This window comes from Pteropus vampyrus, unplaced genomic scaffold (genome assembly GCF_000151845.1).
Source record: "Pteropus vampyrus isolate Shadow unplaced genomic scaffold, Pvam_2.0 Scaffold352, whole genome shotgun sequence".
Classification (NCBI taxonomy): Eukaryota; Metazoa; Chordata; class Mammalia; order Chiroptera; family Pteropodidae; genus Pteropus; species Pteropus vampyrus.
The window spans coordinates 395,363-415,412 of NW_011889133.1; the positions used below are offsets into that span (position 1 = coordinate 395,363).

General features: G+C 51.1%; 2 protein-coding genes and 1 long non-coding RNA gene across 5 annotated transcripts; 1 reads left to right on the forward strand and 2 right to left on the reverse strand.

The window, feature by feature from the left end:
- Positions 1–2,654: 2,654 nt before the first annotated feature.
- On the reverse strand, positions 2,655–5,646 carry CLP1 (cleavage and polyadenylation factor I subunit 1). 3 transcript variants are annotated; one of them, XM_011379017.2, is made up of 3 exons: positions 5,519–5,646; positions 4,140–4,767; positions 2,655–3,740 (listed from the first exon to the last, which is right to left on the reverse strand). In XM_011379017.2, the coding sequence occupies exons 2-3, from the start codon at positions 4,743–4,745 to the stop codon at positions 3,069–3,071; spliced, it is 1,278 nt and encodes a 425-aa protein (XP_011377319.1). In that variant the 5' UTR covers positions 4,746–4,767; positions 5,519–5,646; the 3' UTR covers positions 2,655–3,068. The 3 variants fall into 3 exon arrangements, with proteins under 3 accessions (XP_011377319.1, XP_011377321.1, XP_011377320.1); XM_011379019.2 differs by having other exon boundaries at positions 4,140–4,784; positions 5,519–5,631; XM_011379018.2 differs by having other exon boundaries at positions 4,140–4,792; positions 5,519–5,631.
- Positions 5,647–6,650: 1,004 nt separating this feature from the next.
- LOC111731176 lies at positions 6,651–11,559 on the reverse strand. Its single transcript, XR_002776978.1, has 3 exons — positions 10,540–11,559; positions 7,909–7,930; positions 6,651–7,293 (listed from the first exon to the last, which is right to left on the reverse strand). It is a non-coding gene; the product is annotated as an uncharacterized LOC111731176 (long non-coding RNA).
- Positions 11,560–11,634: 75 nt separating this feature from the next.
- Positions 11,635–13,606, forward strand: YPEL4 (yippee like 4). The gene is made up of 4 exons (XM_023522616.1): positions 11,635–12,417; positions 12,584–12,627; positions 12,990–13,098; positions 13,313–13,606. The coding sequence occupies exons 1-4, from the start codon at positions 12,277–12,279 to the stop codon at positions 13,400–13,402; spliced, it is 384 nt and encodes a 127-aa protein (XP_023378384.1). The 5' UTR covers positions 11,635–12,276; the 3' UTR covers positions 13,403–13,606.
- The last annotated feature ends 6,444 nt before the right edge of the window (positions 13,607–20,050 follow it).

Consider the following 20,050-nt stretch of genomic DNA (forward strand, 5'->3'; position numbering starts at 1 on the left):
GAGCACAAACAGTTGGCATAATCACTACCAAGGTTTAGAGAGTTTCCAGTTTCCTGTCCAGTTTTCCTTAGGATCATGCAAGATATTTCCTGGAAAGAATGTTTAATAGAGCATAAGGTTTAAACTGCCAGCCACTTCTGAAAAGTATTAAACAGTAAAATCTAGGCTAAAATAATGGGCTAGCCAGACTACCAAACTTCAAATAAATATATCAAGAAATACCTTAGTTTTTCTAGTGTACTTTATCTGTACTTTTTCAAATCCTGTTCACTTGCATTTCCTTATGCTTATAGAAGGCAAACACATGGTTATTTTTAGACCAACTCACTGGTAAATAAACAGGCAGACAACAAAATGCTACCCTAGAGTTTAGACGCAGAGAGGAATGACCTTTCAGCACCAACCTCTCTGTTTAAATACTGCAGCCTTTCCTCCTGTCCCTGTCATATATCTCTGCTTGTTAGATGACAGTTTCTCCCCTTGTGCTCTGGATCTCATCCTTCACCCTGCATTGTCTTCTGAATTTTCTAACATTTGAAAAATGAAAACATACTGAAAAAAACGGTGGCAAGAACATACCATGGCCATCATTAAATTCTCAACCTCCAGAGTCTGTCAATATGCTGAGGCACCCTATCTAAAAGACTAACTCTTCCTTAATTCCATACCACCACCCCAGTCCCTTTCTTAGCAAAGCTTCTTAAAAGGGTCGTCTATATAATTGTTCTCTACTTCTACAGTTTATATTACCTCAATATATTTCAATAGGACTTTTATCTCCACCAGTCCAAGACTGTACTGTTCAGGGTCAATACTGACATCCATGCTTCCAGATCCATAGTCAAGTCTCCTTTGCTAGCTCGCATTATACGTCACCTCTTATGCTGGGAGTGCCCTGAAAATCCCTCTTCTGCCTTCTTTTTTCCACTTACACAGTCCCTTAAGTGACTTCATCCAATACCACTGCTTTAAATGCCCTCTATAGGTCAATAGCTCCCAAGAACCTTCAGCCCTAACTTTCCCCCACCCTCCAGATTCATGTTTCCAACATCTACATGGCATCTCCATATGGATGACTAATAATTCAAACCTAACAGTGCTGAAGTAGAACTCCTGATATTCCTTTATTCCCTCCTGGAGTTTCTCCAGTCTCATAGTCAATCTAGTGGCTCAAGTAAAAAATCTAGGATCATTTTTGATTTCCCTTCTTTTCCTCACCACTCCCATCAGCAAGTTCTATCAACTTTATCTCTAAAACGTTCCAAAGCAATCTACTCACCAGCTCCACCTACTCTAATTCACCAATTCTCACATTGAAACTAACTTGTGTCCTTGCTTCTACTTTTGCCTCTATAATCCATGTTCCATACAGCAGTGACTTCGAAATGTAAATTAGATGTCATTCCTCTGTTTAACTATCTGCTAGGGTCTGAATGTATACTGAATTCGTATACTGAAATCCTAACCCCCAAAGATGGTATTAGCAGGTGGGGCTTTTGAGTGGTGCTTAGGTCATGACTACAGAGCCCTCACAGGTGAAATTAGTGCCTATTCCAAAGAGGGTCCATAGGGCATCCTTGCCCCCCCTTCTACTTCATGAGGACACAGCTAGAAGTTGGCAGTTTGCCACCTGGAAGTGAGCCTTCATCAGAACAGGACCATGCTGGTGCTTTGATCTTGAACTTTCCAGCCTCCAGAACGGTGAGGTTTCTGGTGTTTATAAACTACCCAGTCAGTAGTATGTTGTCATAGAAACTGGAAGGGACTAGACACACCCCTCTCCCACTTCTTCCTACTGCTGTTAGATTACGAAAACTTTATCTCATCTTTGCTGGTCCTTCCAGCCTCCATTTTTACCCCTCTCCCCTTGATTCACTGTACTCCAGCCATACTGGCCTTTCCTTTCACCAAACACATCAAGCAATTTTTCCTTTCTCCACTAGGAAGACTTTGCCAGAATTTTACACAGCCATTCAGGTCTTCACTTGAAATGTAAGCTCAGGAGAGGCCTTTCCTGACCACCCAATCTAAAGTAGCCTCTCAGTCACTGTCCTATAACACCCAATTTTAAGTATCTGTTCAGCACTTACCTTTCTCGTGTTTGTTCTATAATATGTTCCCTAAGACTTTGTCTATCCTGTATCTATGTAGACGGTTACTGGCAAATAGTAGATGCTTGATAAATACTTGTGGCAAGAATGAATGAAGGGCATCAGATACTTATTCAGTAATCTAGGTCCAAACCAGGAACACCAATTATTTGTAAGAGATCAGACCATGGGCTTTCCCAATTGCTTACCACCTGAAATTTACACTCAACTTACACTGTAACTGATTCCAATCAAATAGACAATAGGAAAAATAGCTGCAGCTGAGAGAAAATGAGCTATCTCTGGAAAACGATCAGATCTGAAATCTCTACCCAAGTTTATGACCAGCCTCTTTGGTTCCTCATAGTAAGCCTGGCGTTGGCAACAGATTTAACATCTATTTACCTAAGTGCAGAGAAAAGGGGAACCATCATAAAAATTCACCTGCTTGGCTCACAGGTGAGCTCTTGGCTTTCCTCTCCTCTAAATATTTAGCAATAAGTCATTCCAATGTTGTTCTGTAATTCTTTGGGGGGGGGGGACAAAATTAAATATACCAACTTCTATGATGTGCAAAAATATTTATTAAAATAATTTTTTTCCCAAGTTCGAACTTTATTGGAAGGAGGCCTTCTAATACATTTTTTCATCCTGGATTAATGAGGTAACAAATGTTACATACAGACTATAAAGCAGTGATAAAAACGGGAAAAAATGGGATTCTCCAGAACCTTAGAGAATTCAAAGTAGCACTTTACGTGATCTAAGAAACCAATTAAATTCTCATGGTTTTCCTTTAGGTTCAAGATTAGATGAGTTGGGTTACTACCATCTGTTTTAAGAGGCAGAATACATGTTTCCTACTAGTCCACCATTTAGGGGTCAGCCTGGCCTCAACAGATTCTCATACCTCAGCCCATCTGCCTTTCGTGATGGCTAGGCCTCCATGCCCCAGATAGCAAGGCTTCCTGCTGATCTCTACTTAAGATCCATGAACCGGATATCCATGATGAGAAGGAAGTTCTTAGGCAGTGGGCGGGGGGCTGGAGAGAGAACGGTAAACACCTGATGTTCCAGGTCCACACTGGTCACCACGATGAAGCCAGCCACACTAGTCTCAGAAAGGTTCTCCTCTGTGCCCTCAGCAGTGCTAACACTCAGGAGGTGGTGTACCATATCTCGGCCAGGGGTGACAGGTACTAGCTTGAGCTGATTGTCTTCCTGAGACATGCCCAAAGGCAAACAGGAGTCTGGGATGGTAGGTGCCCCCACTTTGTAGATTTTCACATCTGAAAACTTGACATTGAAGGCATGGGGATAGAAACAGCCCCGGAATCCATAGAAATACTCACGGATACGCTCATCCCTACATTCCCGCCGGAAGTCCTTGGAGCGCTCCACCACACCCCCCGATTTAGGGAGCAGCACAGTGCGCACAAAGTGAGGGAGGTCCCGTTTCAGTTCATTGTACAGTCGTTCTTGATCCAGAACCACAACCACATCCACTTCAAAGGCTGAGGCTGCATGCACCAAGGCCTGGTAACCAGAGCCCTTGACCCAGCCACAGGTGTTAATGACACAGCCACTAACAGAAGCCCTTCGGTTCACTTCACATCTTTGGTTGAACACATCTGCTAAACGAGATGTAATCTGCGGAAGAAAGAATCAAGGTGAAGAAAAAAAAACCAAAAACACACAAACCCATAGCTATTTTGTCCTCCTTTACAACAACTGATTATGATGTAGAAAAAACATTTTTAATGACTGTGATTTTGCCTTCATAACATGAATTTTTATGTTGCTTCTACTGTCTCCTGTTTCATGTCCTAAGTGGAAATTTGTGGAAATTTTACAATTACTTAATAGGTCTACAGACACATTTAACAATCTGAGGCTGATTTATATTTGAAACTGTCTTTTCCAAAATCATGCGGCCATATCAGCTGAGAGGGAGCAAAGAGATGGCCACAGATAGTTCTAACTAGCAAACTTCTGCACAGCTTCTTATCTTGATAGCAGCCCTTCCCTCCACCCCACCTTGGCTCTGACCTTATTATAAAGCTTGATGTTGGTGCCAGGAGTGGTTGAGCCAAAATGATATACCAAAGGGGCTTGGATAGAGAATCCCTCTTCGACATCTGCTGGCCGCTCAATGTAGAGGGCCCCCATGGTACCAGGGATAGACACAGAGCCCTGGCCCACATCCAGCTCCACGTAAGTGGGTCGGCGGCCCAAACGCACTGCATAGTTGAGCAGCAGACGGCATACTGTGGACTTGCCCACATCAGTGGGGCCCACTACCATCACCCGGGGGCCTCGCTCTTCTTCCTTCTCCGCCTGCCTCCGCATCTGCTCCAAGGCTGTATGTGTGTTGAGGTAAAGCAACATAGGGGTGTCCTTGGAGACATATGCCACCTCGGTGCGGCCACTCAGCTGTAGAGAACAACCATGCCAAGTGAAAACAGCCACCTTCGCACCAGCATCAAAGGTGAATTTCTTGTTTCGGGTCAGCTCTGTGCCAAAGATTTCTGCCATGCCAGCCAGCAGCTCCAACTGAACTGACTGAGATGCCTCCACCTCAAAGCGAAGTTCTGTCTCTCGTTCTAATTCAAATTTAGTTGTTGGCTTTTTGTCATCATTGGCCTCCTCTCCCATCTTTTCTGTGCAGCTGCTGTGCCTATAACACAAATTAAACTTCAGATCTAAACATAAGTTAGAACTCCGTTCGAAATCCTCCAATGGATGTTTCCCCTTATCCTGCTTTATTTTCTTTTATCTCTGATCACCATCTGCCTCACCATACATTTTATTGTCTACCCAATGTTTGGGCATTTTTGTTTGCTGCTGTATCTCTAGTACCTAGAATAGGACTTAACAACCGGTAGGCATCACTGTAAATACATCGAGTGAATAAATGACTCAGACATAAGAAAACTCTACCTACAAATTGACAGGAAACTTGATTACATCACCTCATCACTCCCTTCACTCTACTGGGATACTCCAAACTTGGGGAGGAAAGAGATCCTGACTTCTCAACTCTCTTAGTCAACAAGAAAGGGCATCTGCAATCCGGATGCAAAGCAGAGAATACCAGTTTTGAACTTACAGAACAGCATCAAGGCCCCGCTCAGCAACGACCAGTGAGCAGTGTCTACAGACAAATCGCTTAACCTCTCTGAATTTTTTCCTCAGCTGTCAGCTGGAAGGACCTACACTTCCTCACACAAAGTGCTATTCTGGGGATTAACCTGGACTGTTGGAGGGAGAAAAAAAACACACTTCGTGAACTAGAAAATGCGGAGGAAGAATTATTTCCGATACCGGACTGCAGCTCTAGGTCCGGCATTTGTCCCAGCCTCCCCAGACACGAAATCTGCCCAGGACCCAAAAAGGCGACGGTTTTGTTTCTGAGCTTATTATCTCACCTGCACAGCCACGAGCCCCGAATGATAAACTAAGAAACCCTTCTAGGTAGGACCTAACACCAACCGCGAGCCCAGCGAGCCCAAAGCCACGCCGGAAGGCGCTTCCGCACTTGCGCAGTGGCGGAGACACGGTCGCGCGATGCCCCATGGGATATGTAGTAGTATTAGAACAGCCGCGAGCGGTTGCGCTCGTGCAGCCGCTCGGCCTTCTGGGAGTTGTAGTTAAAGCATTGTTTTGATTGTGACGCCAAAGGTGGGAGGGGCGGAGGCCGTCATTGTTCGTCAAGCTGGCCCGACGCGGGTAGGAGTGACGGTTACGCCCCCGTGCGGGGTAGGGACCTGCCGAGGGGCCAACGGTCGTCGGGGCACGGCAGATGCGGACTGTTGCCCGGTGTTCCCTCTCACCTGCTTCCCGGAGAGGGAAAGGACGACGGGAAGGGAGAGGGACTCGCTGTCTGGGTCGCACGATAACCTGCTTGTCTGGAGCACAAGCCAAGAAGTGGCGAAATTAGCATAACTCCTTTTAGACACGAAGAAATCTAGGCAATGTTTGGGCATTGTCACAGGTCCACCTGGGCCGTTATCCTCTACCTGACACAGTGCTTGGCACCTAGAGGGCGTTTTTTTCTTTCTTTCTTTCTTTTTATTATTATTTTTCTTCCTTAGAGGGCATTTAAAAACATTTAAATAAAAATAAAAATTTCTCCCAGTTAAAAATTTCTCCCGGTTACTCTTTACCCAGTCATCCAACCACCTCTCTCCAGTTGAGCGGGGAGTTTTGTTGGGCACTCTTTTCGCCCCCTAAATCCTTGATAGTTACACAAGGTCATTTAGCCGGTAGGCAACAGGTTGGGCCACGTCTATAAATCTCTTCTCACGAGCTTGGGCTTTGGGATCTTGTATTCTTCGCTATGCCACTTGCTCACTGTGTGACTTAGGGCAAGTCAGGCTTAAACTCGTGAGACCCAGTTTCTTGTCTGGAAAATGGGGATAACAGTACCTAACCTCTGAATTTTGTTGATTGAATGGGATGATACACATAAAATACTAAGCATGATGCCTGTAGCGTAGAACACATCTGATGTTGGCTTTTAAGTTTTTATTACACTTTGAGGAGGGGGGAGCTATAATAATGTCATCCATTTGTACCGTGTTTTACATTTCTCAAAGCCCTTTCAGGTATCTTCTTTCACAGGCACCCTGAAAAGTCAGTTTTATTATTTCACATGAGGGAGATGAAGATAGGTGAAGGGACTTGACGGGGCTAGGACTCAAACTCAGGATTTTTGGAGTCTGAGTCCAGTTATTATAATAATAGCAAACACATATAGAGTTAGGTGCCAGGTACCGTATTATGAGCTATACAGGTGTAGATTCATTTAATCACAAGAATTCTGTGAAGTACATACTATCGTTGTCATCTTCACTTTACAGATGAGTACTTTTTTGAGTGAAGCTCACATGGTTAATCCGGGGAAGATTTCCTGCTTTGCCTTTGTCCCACTGGCCCTACCTTAGCACTCACGTTCTACGAGTGCCATTCTCACTTCTTACAGTTTTCCCTTTGATGGCTTGCTTTAATCGTTTTGCTCATTCACCATACGTGCATTAGTTCTTCAATGAACTATTCGGTATCCCCCAATCTTTCACCATTCTTCAAAAATTCAATTCCAGGCTTCCATTCGCAAAGTTTTCCCCCGAGTGAGCTCATCCTCTCCCGTTTCCATGCAGTCTGTCTTCCAGGTCTGTTTTTTTTTTACCTCCACACTCTCTCCCTTGAGGCAATTTCATCCAATTACCTGAAGGTCATCTTTATTTGGATATTTTATAATTATCTCAAGCAGAATTTATGAAGAACCCCTCCCCGCCCAGACTGCTTTCCACTTTGCTTCTTAAACACAGAAAGTCAGGGCACATTTAAAGCGTCTGTGCTTGCCTACACTCTTTTCTCACTTTCACTAAGCATTCCTACCATCTCCACCCCACCCCCAAATAACGCTGTCTTCATATGTCTTTTTCAATCTCCTCTCCAGCTAAACCCTTGAGCATTTTCTTCCTGAGCTAATTCACACCCATATCCTTTTTTGTTTCCAAACTTTCGATCTTTGTCCTAAAATTTATTCACCTTCCTTTTCCCCACTTCCTGCTGTTTTCCTCAACAGTGGTTCCTCATAGTCCTCCTTTTCTTATCTGTTGCCCAGACAAGAACACTTCCCTCTTCTTTCTGTACCAAGTTCACCCTCTCAACTTCCAACTTCTGGTACTATCACTCAAGGCAGCCACATTGTGTTTTCGGAATTTACCTTAAACCCCAGAATCTTTGATTAAATATTCAGAATTCCTTTATTCTTACCCAGCTAGCAATGCCTCCCATTAGCATACTTCCTTACCTTAATTTTTTCCCCTCTTTACCTGTGAAAGAAAAAAAAAAAAAAAGCTCACAAGCAGCCCTTTCTGTAAGTCCCTGTCTTTGTCACACTTCATTTTCTGAATGTTAGTCTGTTAGAAATAGGTGGGGGTGGGGAGTTCTCTTGGATGATATGTTGTTGTCCACATATTTCAGTGACATGCACAGAGCAGCACTCCGTGAGAAATATTCTGAATCAAATGAACTATAACTGGAAGATGACAGAAAAATAGCACTGAAAGGTGTGAGTTCTTCGTAAGACACAAATTTGACATGTGTCTCTTGAGGCATCAGAATTTTATAGTAACCATAAGAAGAGATGAAATACTGCCATTTGCAACAACATGGATGGACCTTGAAATAATCATACTAAGCAAAATAAGCCAGACAGAAACGGTTGAAAATCACATGATATCACTTACATGTGGGATATAAACCTAAAAGCAACAAATGAACAGGACAAACAGAGACTCACTGACATGGACAATGGACTAGTGGTTACCAATGTGTGGGAGGGAATAAAAAAATAAAATGTTTAAAAAAAGAATTTTATAGTAAACTCTCTCTGGGTTTCTGCGCATTAAATTGAGAACACGGTTTTGAAATAACAGCAACTTCTGTTTATTAAGTGCCTATCAGGTGCCAGGCACTCTTTAGGTGTTCACATGTTATCTCACTTGGCTTCACATCTCCATGATGTAAATATTGTTAGCTTCATTTAGAAGAGGAAAACCGGGGCACAGAGTAGGTTGCCCAGCGGTTCCTGGTGAGTATATTGGCGGAGCTGGGATTCCAACTCAGGTATCTTTGAAACCAACGCCAGGCACTTGAATCATATCTGAAGATGCAACTCAACTGCTGTTTTGAGAGCATCATCTCTGCACTAGGCAGTGCAGTCCTGGGACTCAGAGAGGGGTTGCCCAGAGTACCTGCCTCAGAAAGTTTACAGCCCAGTAGAGAACCTTATGTAACGTGGGTGTCTCAGTTCATGAAGCATAAGAAATTTGGAGGTAGTTGATGAGAGGTTCCTGTATGTGAGATGTCATATTTGCTCTAGACTCCTTCAAGGGTATTAAGCTGAGGCTTCAAAGCTCGTAAGTGCCTGGTACAAGCTTGGGGGCACAGTTTGCCATATGTGTTAAATTAGTATGTCTTTTCTCTGCATCAGGGCTGGCGTCTGAACTGACAAGAAGAATGTATCATCTTGAACGTGTGTGCACGCGCCTGACTCTGCATCCATCTCTCATCGTCACCCGCCTTGCCGCCTCCTTTCCGATAGCCCTGCCACCCGTACTCCATCCTTGCCCAGCCCTGTCCTTCTCCCCAGGTTCTATCTCCTTGGCCACACTGCCTTTCTCCACAGCAACCAGTCAGTCTCTCCTCTTTCTCGCCCACTCCCTGTCCGGTCCCTCTGCTCCCACCCCACGCCTCACTCCCCCAGCCCCATCCCTGGATGCCTGCCCCCTCCCTTCCTCCCGACCCGCCTCCTGTGTCTCCCAGCCCTGCTCTGACGTGGGAGGTGAGGGGGGTGGGGGATGGATGACTCACAGTGTTATGATGCAGTACCACAACACACAGCTACATTCACCCACAGACCGAGGTACAGACGAGAGACAACCTCTGGCCCCCAGCAGCTGGCCAGCTTTGCAGCCCTTCTTGAGCCCCTAACTCCCCTCCCTGCCCCCATCCCCTTCCCAATTGAAGGAGCGGAAAGAGAAGAGAGAAGAGTGAGCAGAGAGATTGAGAGAGAGAGAGAGAGATAGACGGAGATCTCTGGAGCAGACCTCAAGGTGAGGGGGCAGCCCTTCTCCAAACGAATTTTTTTTCCCCTTGCAAATTTCCTCCTCCTGCTGCGTGTTGCTTTCTCCCCTTTGCAAAAGCATTATTCATCCACCCTTTGTCCTCCCTTCCCCCTCCCTGCTGCCTCCGCTCCTCTCTCAGCTCCTCCATCCCTCTCCTTAGCTCTCACGGCTCCCGCACTTATTTCCCAGCAACTTTGGCTGCAGCATCAGGCATCACTGTTTATTGTTTTGCTGCTGGTGCAGACCCCCCAAAGCCCGCCCCGGGAGCTGGCTGCGCTGCTAATGATTTTGGACCATACCATGCCGAGAATGCCAGCCAGAGGGGGCCAAAGCCTCAGAGCAGATGAGAAAATCCATTGTGAGCAGGTGGCCCCCTCCCTTTTTTTTCCCCTGAGAGGCACGGGATTCGCACCTGGTTCCTCTAGCCTCTGCCTCCGGGGCCCTGCTATCGGCAAGGGTTGCTCGGCACCCCCATCCCAGCCCTCTCTCTCCCCGCTACCTCCCACGGTCCAGCCCCGGCTCACTTGGGGGAACATCCTCTCCCCAGCACTCAGCTCGCCTTTGTTTTTTTCCCAGTCATTTGCCCAACTTGCTTCTCCCGGTGATGGGAGTCGGGGAAGAAATGCCCTTTCTCCCCCGCCTGCGAGTGGTTCTTTAGCCTTCCGTGCAGCCTCTTCTTGGCTTGATGGGGAAGCTGGGGAGAGGGCGGGAGGCGTGACGGAGGATGGGGAAGGAGGCAGAGCAGGGACCTGGCCGGCCCCCTCCCTCGCCCCTTGAAGGTGTGCTGGGTGGAGCGGCAGAGGGGTACTCACAGGCACAGTTGGAGGCAGACCAGTGAAGTGGACACCGACCAGTGTCGTGCTGGTGAGGAGGGCCCGCTTCCTGCGGCCAGAGCCCAATGTCACCCTGAACTCAGCACAAGGTGTCTTCCTGGGGCCCAGCCAGGGGGAGAAGACCTGAAACTGAAGGTGGTCTCTGATGGGGTTTTGTGGAGAGACCTCCTGGTGGCCCCAGGACAGACTGGAACAGCTGGGGCACTAGCAGCGCCCCCAGGATGGGAGCCTGTTTGCCCTGGTGACCCGGAGCCACGCTGCCTCCGTTCTGCTTCATGGCCTGGCATTGCCAGATACCCAGCTGACACCTCTAAACCAGACTTGGGCTACACCATTCACGACGGAGCCCGACGGCCCCATGAAGAAGGCAGCAGCTCACCTGCTTATCGGAGCCACAGAGGACACCTCCCTTCTTATCCTCTGCCTCCACACCCCCAGCCACTCGGGGAAAGGAGTTTGGACAGATATCAACATTTTTCTTAAAATTTCTAATCAGAACCCAGCAAGTATTTTATCTTCTGTCACCCACAGAGGCACTGCTGTTTGTCCCTGGGAGAAGGTGGAAAAAAACCCACTTTCTGCCTCGTGCCCCAAAGCACAGCTTTTGAAAACAAGTCCCCTTTTGCTGCCTGTGGTGGACGTTGCCCCCACACCACACCACCCAGCCCTGCTCAGCCCGGGAGCGCTGGCCTCCCTGCCGTGGTCCCCATTTCCTGTTGGTTCCAGCTGTCAGATTTGCCCGAAGGAGTTTCTCTCCTACAGTTGAGGGGCTAAGTCCTTAACTGAGAACTAAGGCAACAGTTAGTAAGGAGCAAGAGAGACCAAGGGGCTCAGAGGCTGAGAAGACAGCCAGGCGCTGCTTCTGGGCCAAAATGACTGGACCAAGGTGCAGAGATGGGCCGTGGCCATGCCTGAGGTCCCTGGCCCTGCAGGGGCCATCCATGAAGTTCTGCTTCCCAGAGACAAGGACCCCAACCCCAGGAGAGGGCCGAAGCAAGGTGTGCGCACCTGCCTGCCTGCCCTCCCTCCCTCCCTCCCTCTCAGCATGCCCCTCCTCCCACACGAAATGTACGAAGGACCAATTGCATTGCAAATGGAGAACAGGAAAACTGCCAGGCATCCCCAACTTTGAAAAGACTTCGAGCCCCAGAGCCTATCAGAGCATGTGGGAGGCAGATCCACACCAAAGAACCGAAATCGAGGAGGGAGCACTGGCAGATGACGCTGCTCCCATGGCAGCATTTGCGCCAGCGGGCTGCTCCCGGTGGAAAATGGTGGAGGCTGCTCTAGCCCCAGGAGGGAGAGACACCACCTCCCCGGCTGTGGCACCAGAGGCCGGGCACCGCTGCCGGGCTTGCTAAGCAGGCGGGAAGTCCCGGGGACCGGGAGGCTCAGTGAGACTGAACGCCGAGAGGACCGATGGTGATGGGGGCGGAGGGGCAGGGGCGAGATGAGCCCCATCTGCTCCATTCCCTCAGGAGGGGCGCCTCGCGAGGTCACGGCGCTCCTGACACACCTTCCCCTCTTCCCAGGTGACTTCTATTTCTATCTGGTTCACGTCTGGGGGGGCCCTGGCCGGGCAGCCCCCCCACATTTCGCCTGCTCTGAAACACGGCTCTAGCCAACCTGCTCCGCTGCTTCACCTGCGACCGCCTGTGTGGGGGCTGCACGGCGCCAGCCCCCCCAGCCCGCCAGGGCATCGTCCTCCAGCCCGTCATGCCCAGCTGTGACCCCGGCCCAGGCCCTGCCTGCCTCCCCGCCAAGACATTCCGTAGCTACCTGCCCCGCTGCCACCGCACCTACAGCTGTGTCCACTGCCGTGCACACCTGGCTAAACACGATGAGCTTATTTCCAAGGTACGTCAAGCGGGCACCTGCCACTCCCCTCCTCTCTCCCACTGGGCTTGTCCAAACTCACCTGGGGTGAGGCAAGGCAGCCTGTCCTCCCTCCTCCATGCCCCTGGGGATTCAGGCAGTGGGGCCATGGGCCACCCAGTAGTCACTGTCTGTCCTGTCTCCACAGTCCTTCCAAGGGAGCCATGGCCGAGCCTACCTGTTTAACTCCGTGTGAGTCCACCTCTCTCCTTGTGTGTGTGTGACTGTGTGTGTGCATAATTTTCCTCTGTGGAGAAAGGGGATGAGCCATTGGAAGGTGGCCTTTCACCTTCCGTTTTGCCTCTCCTCTTGCAAAAGGGTTTCAGAACCTCAGTCTGCAGTTCTCTTGTGGGGAGTCTGGGCAGAACTGGACTCACCGCACTGGAGAAAGAAGGCCCGGGCGCGAGTCCTGAAGGGCTGGATTGCTGAAGGCAGGGGCTTCCCGTTGGGTGGGCTAAGCTCTCTCCAGATGGAAGTTCCTTTTGGGCTACTCGGGGGCTGGACTGACAGAGCCACCCCACTGGGTGCTGGGTCCTTCCTGTTTCCTGAGACAGGGTCAACGTGGGCTGCGGGCCAGCTGAACAGCGCCTCCTGCTCACGGGGCTGCACTCGGTAGCTGATATTTTCTGCGAGAGCTGCAAAACCACACTGGGCTGGAAATATGTAAGTACCTGGGGGGACCCTCCGAAGCGGAGTCTCCATGGCCCTCCAAGCCCCAGTGACTGCATGTCAGGTCTTTTGCGTGGTCCAGAGGGAAGAGGGTGGGACCAGGTGGACTGGATGGGGAGGGGGATTTTGGGCGCAGGGGTAATAGAACTAGTAGGAGGACCTGGAAGGGAACAGCTTGGTCCCACATTCACTGCTTCCTCTCCACCAGGAACAGGCCTTTGAGACGAGCCAGAAGTACAAGGAGGGAAAGTACATCATTGAAATGTCACACATGGTGAAGGACAACGGCTGGGACTGAGGGGCTCAGGCAGGCTGTGCCCTTCCTCCGCATGCCCCACCCTCCCACACCTGTCCCCTGGCCCTGCCAAGCAGTCCACACCAGCATGAGTACTGCCCCACCCCTGGGGGAACCCAGCTCCCACCAAGCCCTCCGCCTCCAATCTTCACTCCCAGGGGTGTTCAAGGCTCAGGAGTGGGCAGCAGTCAGGGACAGAACTGGGGGAAAGGGATGGTTGTGGGCCCTCCTAGCCCCAAGGTCCTGTTAACTGAGGCAAGGGCAGGGCATACACTCAGGCAGAGAGGACCATGGGAGGAGTCAGTTTTTGAGTGAACAGGGGACAAATCTTGAGTTGTGGGGCCACTAGATCCTGGGCCACAGAATAGCAGATGAGAAGCAGCTTGGGTTGGAGTGAAATTTTGGCCTGAGACACTGGGAGATACCAATCTCTGAGGGTGAAGCATCCCACCCCATCTGTAGGAGAAAGGACTTGGGGGTGGAGGGAAAAATCCCAATCCCAGGCCCTGGGAAATAAAAGGAATCGGAAGGGTTTCCATTTCACTCCACTTGTTTATCTTGGCACTAGAGAGGCACTTTCGAGCATCTAACCTTTGCCATTGGGTGGGCTGGGGTACGCTGCCCCTAAAACAGCCCCCACCCCAGCTGGCTGTTTCCAGAGTGAGCAGTCATTGTGGGCGTTCTGAGGCCCAGCCACTGCTCCCTGGGAGCCAGGCCCTCGAAGGGGAGGTGGGAAATCAGCGCTACGGGGCCAGGCTTCCCCGTTGCTGCCACCAGCGAATGAAACTTTTGTATGATACATAAAGCGTTTGGGTCTATTTTTAATAAAAAGGGGGAAAAGCAGCTACGAGGCGCTGTCCTCTGACTTTCCTTATGCTTGTACCAGAGTCACGTGCACCCCCAGAAACCTGTCCCTTCGTGCCACTAGGGGGCAGCAATCACTGCCTGTGGCAAGAGCCCCCGCTGGCTTTTAACCAGGTGGGCATCCAGGTGAGGTTCTGCTTAGTAAGAGATGGCTTCTGCGTGTAGTCCAGCTGGAGCATCCAAAATAGTGCATCTTCCGGAGCCCTTGACAATGAATCTATTTTTTGCCTAGACCCAGGATTGGACACCTGGAAGAGGAACATCCCTGAAAGAAGGGTGTTCTTGGATCCCATTGCCTTTCTGCCTGATTCTGTACTGTTTTGGTCAGCTCATGGCCACACTTAAGGCTAAAAGGAAAATCGATCAGCCAAGACGCTGCCCTAGCGGTTGATACGTAGTGGAACAAAACAGCTCAAAATTGCAGCATCAGTGGAACCATGTGACCCAAGTGCAATTTTTGGCAGAGATGTGAAATTCCTATTGTTGTTGGGTCACCGACAACTGCAGGGAGGACTGTACACATCATAAAAATCACTTTTTTTTTTCGTAAGCCAGCTTGTAATTTCCAGACTCATTCATTGACATTGCAAATATTTGTAGAGCAACTATTACTTGCCAGGCATTGCGTTAAGCACTGGGGATGCAGTAGAGAACAAGCAGCCATGGCCTGATTTCATGGAGCTTTTGGTCTACTGCGAGGACAAACAATAGCTAAGCAATTCCAGTAGGTGAAAAGGGTGCTGAACAGGGCTGGAGTTCACAGGAGAGGCTTAGCCTAGATTTAAGGAGTCAAGGTAGGCTTTGCAGAAGTCATGGCTATGATGGCCCTTGAAGGATGAGAAGTTGGGTGGGGAAAGGGAAGAGTGGGAGGATGGGGACTATTTCAGGCAGAGAGAATTGTGTCAAGTGGCTCAAGCTTAGTCAATGTGTGAAAGTAAGTTTCCTATAACTGGAGTGTAGGTACAAGTGAGAGATGAGATGACACAGGAAAGACAGGCAGCAGCCATAAACATTCGGGGAATCTAGATATCATGCCAGGGCATTAAGGTAACACTGAAAAGTTATCGTTTTTTTTTTTTTTTTTTTAACAAGAGTGGAGTGGCATCATTAAATGGCTATTTTGTGCCCAGAGAAGAGAGTCACATAGAAATGTTAATAGACTGAAGGGGCATAAAGCAAACTGTGTACCATCACCAATACTATTAGCAACGTCAACCTGGAGAAGCTGAGCCGAAGGACAGAAGGGAACTGGCAGACAGAGGGGCGAGAAGGCAAATTCAAGCCATGGAGGAACAATGTCCAGCACCCCCATCTGGGAGGCCTTGGGGTGGAGGGGTCTGTCCCATCGTTCAGTTTCTGAATACCTGGTGATGCCTAGAGATCCTCTCAGGCTCTGGCAAGGGATCCAGAACCCTGTCCTGCTCGGTCCCGTTTCTCGTACCAAAGTTCAGGAAGGTTTCTGAAGCCCCAAGCTCTGACCTTGAAAATTGAGCACAAACCAGCTGCCTTTTTAAGGCTGCACAAACATGCCTCTCTCAATTTATTAAGCCAACTAGGCACTGCGGAAAACGAAGAAGTAAATGACATAGTCATTGCTTTCAAGTTCCTTGTAATCTCTTCTGAGAGAATCATTCTACGGGCTTGGCTCAGGGATCCTATTTCGTTTCTATGATCAGCCCATGGGCAATACTGTCCAAAGCCTGGATGCCTCAAGAAGCATTATCAAAAACCTGTGACCAAGAGGGGTCATCCTGGGAATTAATTACAGGTGGAGGTGAGGTCTCCTTTCTATGCCCCAAGGACCAGGAAAGGAGCCACGGGTGTGGAATGTGACCAAGAGGGTCCTAAAAACCATGTCCTTGTCCCTGGGGCCAGTCCTTTTCTGGTTAACCCTTTTCCCTTTCCTATGCAACCCCTTTTTCTTATGGAGGTCTGTCTACTCAGGTTCTAACAGGGTTCTTCCAATCTTTTCCGTCCACCCTCTAATCCCAGACCAACTCTGGGGGCTCCTCCCTCTTATCCAGCAAGCCGCCATTTTTATCTCTAAAGGCTTGAGACTGGAAGATACCTTCATACAACCAGCAGATGGCATCAAAACCTTCCACCCCTCAGCTCAGGTACTCTCCCAGTTGAGAGCCTACCCAAACCTCTTCAGGTAGGTCTACAAAAAGATGGGCGAGCTCAGACCTAAGACAGGCCCGTATCTAGGCTCTGCAATTTCAGGGCTGTATAACCTTGGCCACATTGCTTAAACCTTCCGGTCCTCAGTTTTTTCATCTGTAAAATGGGGGCATTGCCAAGAAGTCATTAGTTAGTGTTCACCATAACGTAGAAGTGTCTAGAACGTGGTCTGCATGCCGTAGAGCTTCCATAAACGTGAGCTGTTCTTCTGACTCTAACAGCGAGGCTTCTCGCATTCCCACCAGGGTGGCAGGTTGGCACCCAGATGGGAGAGGAAGTCTCGACGCTAAGGGGGGGCGCTGAGGAGGCAGCCGGCGCTGGTAGCGCTACGCGGCCAATGCCCTTTTAACATTGCACTGCTAGTGGTAGGTGCAGACAGTAGCACAATGTGAAAAGAGCTCCGGCCTGCAGCAGAGGCGTGCCGGCCCTGCCTCCTCGCCCCCAGTCCAGGTCTCCTAGCCCACTCAGCCTCCCTCTGCCCTTCTCCTCCATGCTGAGGGTCAATCTATTTTCTCTCCACTCCTCCTTTTGCCTTCTTCCTCACTTCCTTCCCAGCACTGAGACCACCTTTTTCTTGAGGTCTTGAGATGGCCGACAGGATCCGTGGAGGCAGCCGAGGGGATACCTTGAGGTTGACACGCAGTCTTCACAGGAAGTGACTGGTAGAAGTCCTAGCAGTTTGGGGGTCACTCACATGAAGCAGTTTATCTGGATTTGCGTCTCTGCCAGCTTCCCTTCTGGAGGATTTCCTGACTGGGACTGCAGAGCTCTCTCTTCTTCCCTACCCTAAAGCTCTTTCATAGTTTAAAAGGGAGTTCCACGCCTCAAGGGGACCTCAGATGAAGCTCCAGGACCAGAGGGTGGGGGCTATAGTCACAGGTCCTTAGGCAGCACAGAGAAGCTTCCAAGCCTGGAGGCAGAAGCTGCAGGTGACACCCCACCCATGCATCTCCTTTCTGAGGTCTTCAAAATCCACCTTATGGATTTTATGGATTCCATGTGAAACAAAACGGTGAGTTCCCCTCTCGCATGAGTAGTAGGGATAGGCTTCCCTACTTGCAGTGGGATTAGAATCTGAGTTGTGTGTTTTATCCAGGGCCTCCCATCAGGAAGTCTTCAAGCTCACCCAGAACTTGCCCATCCTACCTAAGTTAAACCCCGGATAAGCAATCTTGAGACTGATTAAAACCCAAAGCCAAAAGACTGCACTGGGGAACACCTGAACGGCCGACAGTTCAGCGCTCCAGCGGGGTAGAGCTGTGGCCCGGGAAACCCAGCTCCAGTTCTGACCCCGTGAACTGTGTGCAGCCCAGAGGGGCAGAGGCTGGGGCCATTCCTCTCCAGCACCGACCAATGAAGGCCTCCCGGCAATGGGGCGGCCCCCGGGCCATGCCCTCCTCCTCACTCCACAGCTAGCAGGAGGGATGGAGGGCAGAATTCCAGTTGGGAGCTCTTCTCTGGGTTTCCCCTCCAGCCTTCTCCCACCCCCCTCAGGAAGCAGGCAAGATTTTCTCGCGCCCTCCCAGGCGGAGTTTGTTCCTGAGATCTGCAAACACGGGGCCCTGTCCCACAGTTTGTAGTTCTGGTGGACGGAAATTAAGGCCCGGCTAGGGTCAGTCGCCAGGCCTCTGCTCCTGGATTGGGCAAACCAGTCCCAGCTGGGAACTGGAGCTTGTCAACAGAGTGCCCAGCGAGCTTCAGGGAAGCCAAGGGAAGATTCTTCACCAAGGAGTGCCCAGATGTCTCCTTGAAGAGATAAGGGAGAGGGGGCTGGGGCCAAGATCCACTCAGCTCTCACACCCAACTCATTCCAGAGCGGGATTCCCAGCGATTCACCAGCCAGCCGGGCCCCTCCCCCACCTTGGGCCCAGGAGCCATCCCCCAGCTCCTTCCAGAGGCGGTGTAGAGACCGAGGAGGAAATGGGGGAGGGGAGGCCCGGCTCAAGTTCTCTCCACTCCCCCTCCTCATTGGCCACCATCTTCCGGCCCCTGCCCCCCAGAGCAGCAGGGGATGGGGCCCAGCCTGTGGAAGGGAGAGAAAGGGCAGGTGGAGGGTTAGCTGGAGCAGCAGGGGCAGCGGCTGGCCCCAACTGTCTCCTCCCACCCCCTCCCCGCAGCCATGGCGACAGGAGGAGTGAAAGCCATGTTCTGTGAATGGGATGAGAGGGGCAGGGGGGAAGCAGGGGGTGAGGGGCGCTCTCTCTCAACACCCCACTGTGCTCCCCCCCCAACCCCGTACACACACACCTCGAGGCTGGACCACACACGCGGGCACACACACAACTCTCAGCCACACTTGCTGCACAACTCTGCACTTACTACACACTTAACCCAAATAGCAAGCACTGGACTGTGAGCACACAGCGCCCCACACCCCCGCACCCCTCGACACCTCACAACTCTTAGCTCAGGGGCGGGCCCCCCCTGGGGCGGGCCTACACACACACACACACACACACACACACACACACACACACACACACACACACACACAGCCCCTGGGCTCAGCCCACAACTTCTCAAGATGCAGAACTCCCTGCCCTGCTCCCGCCCAGGCCCCACACCCTCACACACCCTCACACACACCCGGGCCCTCACACACCCTCACACACACCCGGGCACAGACAGATGGCCCGGCCTCAGCCCTGCCCAGCAGAGCCCCCCCCACCCCTCCCCACCCACCACACCCCCCACTGGAAAATGACAGTGGAGCCGCCCCAGCAAGACAAGCTGAGTGCTTTCCCAGTTATGGTTGTTTCGAAAGGAGAAGACAGAGGAGATGCCCACGAGTGGAGAAGAATGAAGAGGGGAGAAAGAAGAGAGAAAGAGCCCAGGCCGCCCCCTCCCCTCCCAGAGAGCGAACAAAACCGAAAACGGGTGGCGTTACCCTTCTGGGAGCTCCCGACACCTACACATGGCTCTTCGTTACGTTCCTCTGCCCGCCACCTCCTTCTTCCCGGGCTCTTTCTCTGCCCTTCCCTCCCTCTTGGCTTCCCTCCCCGGCCGCGCTCCCCCTCTCTCACGCCCTCTCGCCCTGCGCCAGCCCCTCTCCCGGGCCGGGCTCCGACCCCCCGCGGCCGCGCCTCCGCCCGCCCCCCGGGACCGAGGGCCCGGGGCCGGCCTGCCGCTGCGCCCTCTCCTCGGCGGATCTGGCTCTTCCCCCTCGCCCCCTTTCTCCTTCCACACTCCCTGCCGTCCATCTTGAATACTTGGGATTCTTGAATGGAGTGAGCAGGATCCGCTCCCCCAGGCTCTCATTGGCTGTGGGTTAACCCTTTTGAAACGAGATCCTCCCTCCCATTGGCTGCCAGGCTCCCCTCTTCTCCCCCAACCCCCATCCCCTCCGCCTCCCAACAGCCCGCGAGGTCAGGGCGCTCCCGGGCGCCCCCTCCCCTGGCCTCTCACCCCCACATCCCTACCCCAGGACGCCCCATTCCCTGCTCTTTCCATCACACCCCCCACAGGGCTGCAGGTGAAGGCGGATCCAGTTCCCGCCAAATGCGGCCCCAAGATTGGGCTGGCAGAAACCTTGTTCCCAGATGCCCCTCGTGCTGGACTTGGAGCCCCTGGAAGATGGAAGGGGTGCAATTTCCTGTCCCCCTCCTA

Bases quoted from the DNA above. Each gene is read 5' to 3' on its own strand.
- YPEL4 (XM_023522616.1), top strand. From the start codon at position 12,277: ATGCCCAGCTGTGACCCCGGCCCAGGCCCTGCCTGCCTCCCCGCCAAG. The intron at 12,418-12,583 runs GTACGTCAAGCG...CTGTCTCCACAG, and splicing joins ACGATGAGCTTATTTCCAAG to TCCTTCCAAGGGAGCCATGG. The intron at 12,628-12,989 runs GTGAGTCCACCT...TTCCTGAGACAG, and splicing joins GCCTACCTGTTTAACTCCGT to GGTCAACGTGGGCTGCGGGC.
- CLP1 (XM_011379017.2), bottom strand. From the start codon at position 4,745: ATGGGAGAGGAGGCCAATGATGACAAAAAGCCAACAACTAAATTTGAA. The intron at 3,741-4,139 runs GTCAGAGCCAAG...TTTCTTCCGCAG, and splicing joins ACATCAAGCTTTATAATAAG to ATTACATCTCGTTTAGCAGA.